This window comes from Pteropus vampyrus, unplaced genomic scaffold, assembly GCF_000151845.1.
Source record: "Pteropus vampyrus isolate Shadow unplaced genomic scaffold, Pvam_2.0 Scaffold48, whole genome shotgun sequence".
NCBI lineage: Eukaryota > Metazoa > Chordata > Mammalia > Chiroptera > Pteropodidae > Pteropus > Pteropus vampyrus.
The window spans coordinates 2575806-2586610 of record NW_011888829.1 but is presented as its reverse complement, the minus strand read 5'-3'; the positions used below and the strand labels follow the sequence as shown (position 1 = coordinate 2586610).

The 10805-nt window shown below is 32.3% G+C and overlaps 1 protein-coding gene and 1 pseudogene across 1 annotated transcript in view; both read left to right on the top strand.

Annotated features, from left to right (window-relative positions):
* Positions 1 to 10805, top strand: part of TRIM24 (tripartite motif containing 24) — a 120385-nt gene that overhangs the window by 79037 nt on the left and 30543 nt on the right. Inside the window, exons 5-7 of the mRNA XM_011359563.2 lie at positions 3177 to 3293; positions 5052 to 5166; positions 8298 to 8444. Coding sequence (XP_011357865.1) covers positions 3177 to 3293; positions 5052 to 5166; positions 8298 to 8444 — 379 coding nt within the window. The remainder of the gene's footprint in view (positions 1 to 3176; positions 3294 to 5051; positions 5167 to 8297; positions 8445 to 10805) is intronic.
* On the top strand, positions 6014 to 6132 carry LOC111739260 (annotated as a pseudogene).

Sequence of the window (10805 nt, the reverse complement as noted above, 5' to 3'; positions counted from 1 at the left end):
GGATGATTTTTGTTTGATGGGAGTTTTTTGATTACTAATTTGATTTCATTAGTAGTAGTCACTCAGTTCAGGTTTTGTTTCTTTACTCAGTCTTGGAAGATTATATGTTTCTAGGAATGTATCTGTTTCTTTCATATTGTCCAATTTGTTGACATCTAGTTGCTCATAGTATCAAAGAACAGATTTTAATAAGGACTTGATAAATTAAAAGAGCTATAAATACTTTCTAATTATAATAAATGTAAATGAATAAAATGTTCTAAATTTAAAATTTTCATGCTGGTTAAGAAAGAAAATAGAAAGTCTGTTTGCTTTTTTAAAGAGATATTAAAAATCTATGTATATAAAAATAATGACAGGAAAAGACATGTCATACAAACACTAACCAAAGGCAGGCTGGCATACCAAAGTACATTATTTGAGATAAAGAAGGAAACTTTATAACAATAATTGGTTTTATTTATCTAAAAGTTGTAACAGTTGTAAATATGTGCCCCATGGCCTTGAAATATATAAAGAAAAATGACAGCTTAAAACAGAGTGGGAAATTTTTAACATACTTCTCAATAATTGACAGAATAAGCACATTAAAAATCAGTAAGATTAAAATAATACAATTAGCAAATGACCTCATAGGTATTAAGAAACACTATGCCCCAAAATAGACATTCTTTTCAAAATAAAAAAATATAAAAATAAAAAAATTTAACCATATGCAGTCTTCAATTTCAGAAGATTAAATTGTATAAAGTTTTATGTAAACTCAATGCAGTTAATCTGGAAAACAATAATAGATGATAACACTCTCCATATATTTGAAAATGAAGACATGCAATTCATATGAAAATTAACGTAGCACATGATCCTCTGGCATCCTGGACGAGAGGGAGAAAAAAATGATATGGAGGACGTTATTGAGACAAATAACAATTGGAATGTGGTCTATAGATCAGATGAAAGTATTATCTCAGTGTAAATTTTCCTGTATTTAATAATTATACTATGGTTAAATAATAGAATGTCCTTGTAAGGAAATGCATACTAATTATTATTGAGTTAAAGGACTACAAGGAGGCAATATTTGAAAAACTAAGCTGTGTAAAGGTATATGTGAGATCTCTACTATTGCAAATTTAACTTTGAAGTTATCTTAAAATAAGCAGTTAAAAATACAGCGTAAAAGGAGAAATCCCAATAGCTTTTAGAAAATATTTTTATTTGATAGTGAAAATAACTATCTTCGAAATATATTCTAAAACCATGATTAGATGGAAATATATATCATTAAATGCATGTAGTAGATAGTAAGGATAAAAAGTAAATATGCTAAACATTTATTTCAAATTGGAATGAACAAATTAAACCCAAAGTAAGTGGAGGGAAAGATAAAATAAAGACAAGTGCAGAAATTGATGAAATAGTCAAAGCCAAAACTTAAGTTTTTCAAAAGCTTGGTAAAACTAACAAATCTTTTTGTGAGTGATTAAGGAGAGCAGTTCCAAATAATCAATGCCAGGAGTAAGAAAAGGGCACATCACCACATTTTCTAAAGGTATTTAAAAATATAAAAAGGATATCTGTCAATAGATTTGAAAATCTTAACATGAAATGAGTTAATTCTTAGAAAATACAACTTAACTGGTCCAAGATAAAATAGAAAATCAAAGTACCCTTAATTTCATGTAAATTCATAATTCGTAATATCCCCACAAAGAAAATGACAAACCCAGATGACTTCACTGATTAATCTATGAAATAGATGAGGTAAAAATAACCCTTTTAATACAGCCTTGTCCAGAGAATGGCAAAAGAATAAACTCTCTCCAACTTATTTTATGAGGAATAAAAATAAAATTACAATCTCATCCATGAAATGAACCTAAAAGTACTAAGAAATAAGTTAGGAAAAGAAATCTAGCAGTATTGTGATTTTTGGACAATTTAATTACAACCAAGTTGACCTTATATTAGGAATACAAAGTTCATTTAACATCTGAATATCATTTATGTAATTCATCATCTTTAAAGAATAAAAGGGATAATTATATGACCATCTCAGTAGTGGTGGAAGAAACATTAAAAATATGCACCTGTGGTGTAAAATCTTAGTAAACTAGGAATAAAAGGAAATTTTCTAAACCTAATAAAGGTTATCTGTGAGAAGTACTGGAAAACATCATAATGGAGTATTGAAAGTTTTTACATTGAGTTTGGGGACAAGATAAAGATGGCCATTTTGACCATTTCATTTAATATTATACTAGGATCCCAAACAGTGTAGTAATGACAAAAAGTTTTGGATATAAAACTTGAGTTACCTAAGGAGGAATTTAAAATGTCATTATTTACAAATATGATTATGTATAAAGGGGATCCAATAGAATTATCTGTGTGCTTTCCCCCTCCCTTTTTTTCTAACTCTGGCAAACCTGTTTATAATATTTAATTACTTTTAAGTTATATTATGTCAAACATTATATTTCATGTGTTTTATGAAAAACAATGAAACTTCATAATTTATCTTCTGCATCATTGTCTGTTTCTCTAGAGCTACTCTTGAGTCATCTTACATAGTGTGTTATGGGTTACCTTCATTTCCAAGTTAAATATTTTAAAGTGCTGTATTTTATTGTTGCCTGAAGCTTTATGTCATGCAAGGGAGAACATTAGGAGTTTTGCTTCCCCGCTCCCATACTTCTCATTCCCCATTTATCCTGAAGGCAAATATTTGTGACTCCTACAAAACAACTACCTATTGTTTAAAATGAATCTTCAAAATGTTCATGATGTCACACTTTCATAATTATAAAATTGTAAAATAATAAATCTGCTTAAATATCTATAATTACTTTTTGGCAGGTCCTCCAAGTGAGCTCTGTAAGCCTCTAAAACTGTGATGATGAATGTGTATCTTTCCCAAATTTTCAAAATAATTTAAAGAGTGTCCATGAGTAATATCTGTAAAGATTCCCTCTTTTTCTTTTTGTTATTTAGGACTCCTTCTTTCTTAAGGGATAATTTTGAGAGGAGGGGAAAACAACTTATCTTCTAGGAATATATTTGGTATTTTTAATTGATTATTTTTTGTATTCTTTATACTCTCTTAGTTTTCTTTTATTTCTTTGCATTGGGCTTTTCCTCATTTTAGACAGATAATTGACTACTTATTTTTTCAGATATCAATTTATAGAAGAAGCTTTTCAGAATCAGAAAGTGATCATAGATACACTAATCACCAAACTGATGGAAAAAACAAAATACATAAAGTTCACAGGAAATCAGATCCAAAACAGGTAAATTTACATTTATGGTATTATAATAAATCGTCTGTAATATAATGTGTTAAGTATATTCAGAACATTTTACTTAACTCATGGTGAAGCAGATCTGAGTAAGCTGTCAGATGGCTCTAGTAACACATATTTGATACTTTTCCAGAAACTTAGGGTTGGAAAGCATCTTTTCAGTCATAAAATTTCAAAACTATTGTCATGGTAATCTACATTTAGCAGCAGCTCATCTATCTGGAAGATATTGATAATTTATAACATCTAGTGACAAATGGTAGCAATTGTAAAATTACCAATTATATGTGAAAGAGCCACCATTGATGAAATTTGCCCTTTTGACTTTTTTCTTTCTTTTTCACTATGTATATAGTATGAGCTATGGTCTAACGTTTTGTTTTCTTTTTTTTTTTTTTAAATATTGATGTCCGTTTGTTCCAGCACCATTTGTCGAAAAGACTAGCCTGTTGCTATTGAGTTGCCTTGGCACCTTTGTAGAAAATCCGTTGACCATATGTGTGTGAGGTTATTTCTGGGCTCTATTTTGTTCCATTGTGTTTCTTTTTTGCCAATACCCTACTTCATGACTGTAGCTTTGTGTAATGAGTCTTAAAATTAAATAGTGTGAATTTTCCAAATGTGATTTTTTTTTTCACCTTTTTGTTAGTGGTTTATGCTGTTTTTACAAAGTAATACATTATTGTATGAAAAGATTTGGGGTTTTGAATTATGGTAAAAATTAAAGAATCTTTGGAATTGGTGTTAATTTCTCCTATCTTTGTTGCCTACCTGATTATAGATGGATTAAATTTAATGACTGAATGACTTTGCAGTTTAGTTCATTTTTTATGCATGTGCAAACATGGCACTGCTTGTCCCTTTTTTCATTCTGTTCTACTGCCAAGAAGATTTAAATTAGTTTTTTTTTAAGGTTGTTTGCTTCTCACACCTACCTGGTTTACTTGATCCTATAGCCAATACTGATGTCAAATAGTTATAGTTATTTTGAAGAATTTCCAAAAGAAAATCTCTGCCCTTTGGTCTTAAGTTTTGGAGTGTAAATGGGGAAAAGCAGACAGAAGAAAAGCTTGTTTCTCTCCTAATGTTTGGTGGTTCTCTACTTCTGTAAGGTATTCTGGTATGTGATACTATGTATCACATATCCATCTTGATCTCCATGAAAACAGCATTCCCATTTTCTCTTATCAAAGGAAAAAACATATTTGGTGGTTGATGAAACATAAAGTAGTTATTTGGCTGCTTAATGTCATTAATATTAGCAAACTATGATTGTTGTCTTCTTGCTTCTATTCAGATAAAATGAACACCAGTGATTCAGATGACTAAGAGTGACACATTTACCCCTTCTACTTCTTAACTGCAATGAATACAGTACAACTTGTTCAGATTTGTGGTTTTCTTCATCTTGCTTATACATCTTTTTGTCCATCCTTTTAGACTAAGCATTGATTTTTCTGGGTGTCATCATAAACTTTCAAAACTGTATTTTCTTAAAATGTGTTCATTCTCTTGTAATTTTATGCATTTTGATTTTAGGGTTGAATTCAGTACTATGTCTTTCAGAAGAATTGTATTTCTGCTGTCTTCAAGAAAGTCAATTTAAACTGAAGGATCCTTAGAAATAGCTGAGCTTTTAAGAGCCAAAAACATTTGGCCTAATTTAGACCTTAAAGAAATCGATTATAAAACAAATCATCTGCCGTAGATTTTAGAGTTTTTTCCCGCCTTTTGTTTAATTTTCAGGATAATTGAAGTAAATCAAAATCAAAAGCAGGTGGAACAGGATATTAAAGTTGCTATATTTACATTGATGGTAGAAATAAATAAAAAAGGAAAAGCTCTACTGCATCAGCTTGAGGTAAGTTACTGTTAATGGGAGTATGTGGTAGTGATTTAATATATTTTGTATGTATTTGTGAATTTGAAATCACAGTCTTTTTCATATAATTGTTTTATGAATCAATAATATTCTCCATTCCCATGTTTTCCTTTGCCAGGCTCCCCATTGTCAAGCTGACAATTTATGACTTCATAAAACTAGGAATGTCTTTTTTTTTTTTTTTTAAATTTTAGTCTTTATTGTACTGTAGCCTGATAAATGAGAGTGAATCTACAGTAAGAAAATTTAACCAATGGCAATGGGTGCTCTCTAGGAAAGAACAGTCTTATTTAATATGCTGTATGGGGTTTCTAGAATTTGGGCTATTTATGGAAAGGAAGGAAAAGACATTCATTCTGCTATATCCAGTAATAATTGTTTTTTAAACCAAATTAATCATGATGTTTTAAAGATTATAATTCTTCTACTTAAGTTGATTTCCAAATACAGTAATTCTTAGTGAAAGAATTTAAGCATTTTTGAGCTTTTGACATACACTATAAGGCAAATGTAGATAACTGAATTGTTGAAAGCCTTTGCGTGATGCGTTAAAGAACAAAAACTCAACTGAGTAAATTCGAAGATCTAATTGGCTTTTTTGAGCTATTTCATGAATTGGGCAGCATCCCATTTAGCAAATAGGGAGATACTTTTAGTAGGAATGTCCTAATTCTTACTGTTAACATCATAGTGCAAAACAAAATGCCTCGCTTGACAGAAGCGCTTTGTAAATGTTGAAGAGGTGAATCTTTGTAGAGATTCATTTAGAAGTGACAACTTTGCCTCACCAAGGGGGTACATCTGAGCAAAATTTTTAGGCACACTGGTCTACAGCCATGACACCCTGAACGTGCCCGATCTCTTCTGATCTCAGAAGCTAAGTAGGGTCAGGCCTGGTTAGTACTTGAATGGGAGACCACTTAGGAATACCAGGTGCTGTAGGCGTTAAAAAAAATTTTTTTAGACACACTAAGTTAGCTATATTTAGTTCTCAAATATATATGTTTAACCTTATGAGATATTAAATAAAAGGAGATGCCTCTTATCCTCAGCGTTTTTTCATCTTAATTGCGAAAGCAAATTAAGAAGAAATGCTCAGAGCACTTTGGATAGTTGTTTCTCACTGGAGGTGAGAAAAATACTACTCTCTTTATCAGCTTTTTTACATATATGAGGGTCAAGATCCAAAGTCAGTGTTGGACTTCAAATAATAGGAGGTTACAACTTCTACATGATATATTAACACAATATTAGTTGTACATTTTAATAATCTTATATATTGATGCAGAAAATTCACAGTAAAGCAATTTAGAATGGGACGAGAATAAAAGAATTATGTTTGAAGGTTAAAAACAAAATTCCTAGAAATAATTTTAGTTCAGTGTCTTTATTATATAGTTGACAAATTACAAGGTCTTTGTCAGAAAGTTGTGTCCCTCCTGGGAAAGCATGGTAAGTCCCATGGTGTCTCAGCCATACTAAAGACTAAATGATTCTCTATTCTCTGGTTTTTTAGAAACAAATCCTTATTCAGTGAATAAGTCTGGCCAGGAGGAATCAGACCACATTTCCAGTAACTACTTTTTCAAGGTTCTGTGATCTTTTTAAAAAATAAAAGCATTTAAACAATTTAAAAAGTTTTCAAAGCTCTGCTTAAAATCAAACATCCTTTAGAATTGCTTTCTCAGAGATGAGTAGCACACACATTTCTGTGGCTGTTTCCAAACTTCACTGTAAATCAGAATCACTTGCAGATTTTTTTAAAAAATTGAAGGTAAAGAACAAATGACCAAAGTCCTCATCTCTAGGAATGAACCTGGTCATCAGTATTATTTTTAATCAACTTTATTGACATATAATTTTTACAGCACCTTTTAAACATGGCTCTAGTCTTCATATCCATTTTCCTGTTTCACAGACTCCTCCTTTAAGGTAAATAAACGTAGTCAATTTTATCTAAGACTCAAGAGAAATTGGTGCAAATAGTTGTTACTGTGGAAGACCAAGGAACTAGAGCTTCTGATTCTCAGTTTGCAACCTCCTCAAAAGTTAACAAGATTTCTATTCTTTCTAGAGTTTTTCCAGAGAATCACTTAGTTTTTCCAGAGGTCAGAAATAGCCTAATATATGTTATCTCTGAACTTAAATTAGACATGACAAAGCCATCTTCAGTCACTGCAATTTTTCCCTTAATTCAGTTTAGCACATGTGTAGTTCTAAATTTTGAAACCGACTACGGCCAGGATCTAGGTTCATAATTTATTCAGAATATAAATCCATAATTTGAGTGTAGCAATTTTACTTTTAAACTTTTTGGGGGAGGGGCGGGGGGTATCAGTTGAAAGCCCTATTTTCTTTCCCTTTCCTTGCCAAGTATAAGAAATTTATGAACAGAGATCTTTAAAACGACCAAAGTTTAGGTCTCTTCGCTTTTGATTAATCTGCGTTCTTGCTTGTTTCCTTCCCTTAGAAAAGGGGAAATCCCTTATAGAGAAATTCTGTGTTCTGCTTTTATGTAGCTTTTCTGAGAATATATTGACACTATCAGTCACTGTATAAAATGGCCTCGCAAGGCAATTCTCAATGCACAAAAATAATATATCTTTTTTACCATAAAATGTGTTGTCTCTCACATGTTATGACTGAGCACAAACTGGTTGCAATCAGGACTCGAATGCTAGAAGGCGAAACCATGTGATTTACTAATCATATGATCTGGTAACTTTACTAAATTGCTGGATGGTAGGTACATCTGTTTTACTTGTGGGTACTGAATTTAACAGGCATTTACTCTATTATAGCTAATCTGCAGTTTTTGATCCCTTTTGGGTATTGAAAGATGCATGAACAGAAATCTAAATCCCAGAATACATAAAACCAGATGGTGGGGGTTAGGGGAAGGCACTGGTGGTGTTGGCTTTGACATTTGGGACGCAGTTGTTTGCTGCAATAAGAGTGATCTTTTGTACTAAGGGGAAAAAACACAAGTTTTTTTCAGTTTCTATTGGGTTCTTAGAGGTGGTGATTATTCTAATTTGGTAATCTGAAAATGACCATTAAAGTACGTGTTATAGGCAGAACTAATTTGGAACTTATTTTCTTCTTTTCAGAGCCTTGCAAAGGACCATCGCATGAAACTTATGCAACAACAACAGGAAGTGGCTGGACTTTCTAAACAGTTGGAACATGTCATGCATTTTTCGAAATGGGCAGTTTCCAGTGGCAGCAGTACAGCATTACTTTATAGCAAGCGACTGGTAAAATAGACTATTACATTTAATAAGCCATCAAAATACAGAGAGAAACAATGAAGTGATTGGAATGCTTAAAATTCAGAAATGATCATTAGTCTGTGCTTAAATGCCTTTTACCTATTTCTAATTTTAATTGATCAGAATACTTTGGTTTTACAAAATATTTTTAGCTGACAGAGAATCATAGGTTCTTCATGCATTTCTTGACAGGCGTGTGTGCTATCATCGGGCATATTCACAGGTTAGAAGCTCGAGGGCATCTATTTGGGGTTGGGACATCATGGGGACTATAAAGCCTGCTCCCTCCTTCCCCCCAGTTTTGTTTGGGGTGAGAAAGGCACTTCAAGAGCCAAGGGAGATTCTGGCCTGGCCAGTTAGGTGTCAAGGTTCCAGAGGTCACTCCAAGGGCCCAACTGGGCCAGTGCCAGTCCTTTTCTCTCTCTCCAGTGGCTAGACTCATTGATTTGCTTATCTGCCACTAGGCTCTGGCTATCTAGAAGAAAATTGATCCAGAGAAGAAAACATAGCTGTCTCCTTCATCTCATGTTGTTCCCTCTTTCTTCTGTTTCTCTTCGGTGTTGTGGTCCTTCTCCTAGGCTTTCCCCGCAACCCCTACCTCCTATTTAGAGAGTCATTTGCAGCCCCAGGTTGATAAATCTATTGATTTTGATAGTTAAAAAAAAAAAAAAAATTAATTGCCATGTTTTAGGTGTAACTTCAATTTTAATCTCCCATTGCTCCTCTCTCATTTTGTTCTTTTCCAGGTTTTCTCTCACTTAGTGGCAATTGAACTCGATACTGACAATAATGATAACAGTAAACGTTTCCTGATTGCCCACAGTGTGCCAGGCACTAATTCTGAGCATTTTCTACATAATATTTCACTTAAACTTTAAAGTTATTTTTATGAGATAGGTATACCTATCCATGTCCATTGCAGGGGTGAATGAAACCAAAGCATAGAGTTAAGTAACATGCCTTAGATCACACAGGAAGAGGGGTAGCCAGAATTCCAACTTGGACACCTAAGCCCAGAGACTGTTCCTTTTGTCAGCACTACATTATTTATTCTGTCAGTAGTATATGGTGATGAATATTTCAATCCATTTGCTGCAAAATAGATTCGATGAACTATTTTGACGATAGTCTAGAACCTCACTACTGAAAATAAGGCCTCTGTACTAATCACATGAGGATTCTAGTTCAGTAGATCTGGAGTGAAGCCAGATTCTGTATTTCTAACAAGTTTGCAGGTGATGTCGATGCTGCTTGTCTGTGGACCATGCCTTTAGTAGCAAGGATCTAGAAGACATTTAGTCACTAGAGTCATCATATAAACATTCTTAAAAATTCCTCCTTTACTTTAGAGATCCATAGAGATTTATACTTTGAAATCAAATTATGACATCCAAATCAGTTTTCTGTTCCCCTACTCCATTTTTTGGAATCGGGTAGCAGAAATTTCCAGTGACCATTTTGAAATAAGGAAATGAACTTCTGGATAAATTTTTATAAACTAGGTTCAAATACTGAGTAACTTATTAGAAAACTGATTTGTAACCATTACAGAAACTATTCCTGATAATGAATTCTATTCAACTCTAAGGATTTTTTTTCTTTTTTATGTCTCTCTGTCTGTTTTTCTTTTCCTTATTCGTTTTTATTTAACTGCTTCATTGGTCTAATGAAAAAGAACTCTGTAGTACATATGATCTCTGTTACTTGTAATTTCCTAAAAGTGAAACAGAAAAGGGATAAAAGGAAAAAGTGAGAATTGTTTTTCTTTTTTAATCAACTAGACCCATAATAAAGATTATTACTTCTGCATTATAATCTTTTGAAATAGAGGGAGATTGTCTTCTTTATTATTTGTAGGAGAAAATAGGCACAGAGAATCATAAGGAACCAATATTTACTAGATTCCTGATTGACTAAATCATGTTTTTTTGTTTGTTTGTTTTTAAAAGCCTATCCAAGTGGGCCTCAATGTATCACCAGAAGAGGATATAATTAATAAACTAATTTACCCGTAGGCATGCAGAACTGAGACTTATGATTAATTTTACACATTTGGAAAGATTTCCAATCTGATAAAATTTGAAAATTGCTATATTGTACAACTCTGTTCTTCAGAATTCTTGTGCTTTGTAAATATATCCATATTTACTCAGGTTATCCTTTAAATATTAACTTTTTTTATGCTTAAAAAAATACCTGTAGGCCTGAAATTTCAAGCTTGGCCTGCAATTCTTAGTTCATCTTTTTGCTATAGGAATTATAGTCAATAAAAGATCAAACCCATTGGAATACAAAATTCTTTCAGAAGTCTGGTTTTAAATATATTTTGAAATATTTTCACAGTAT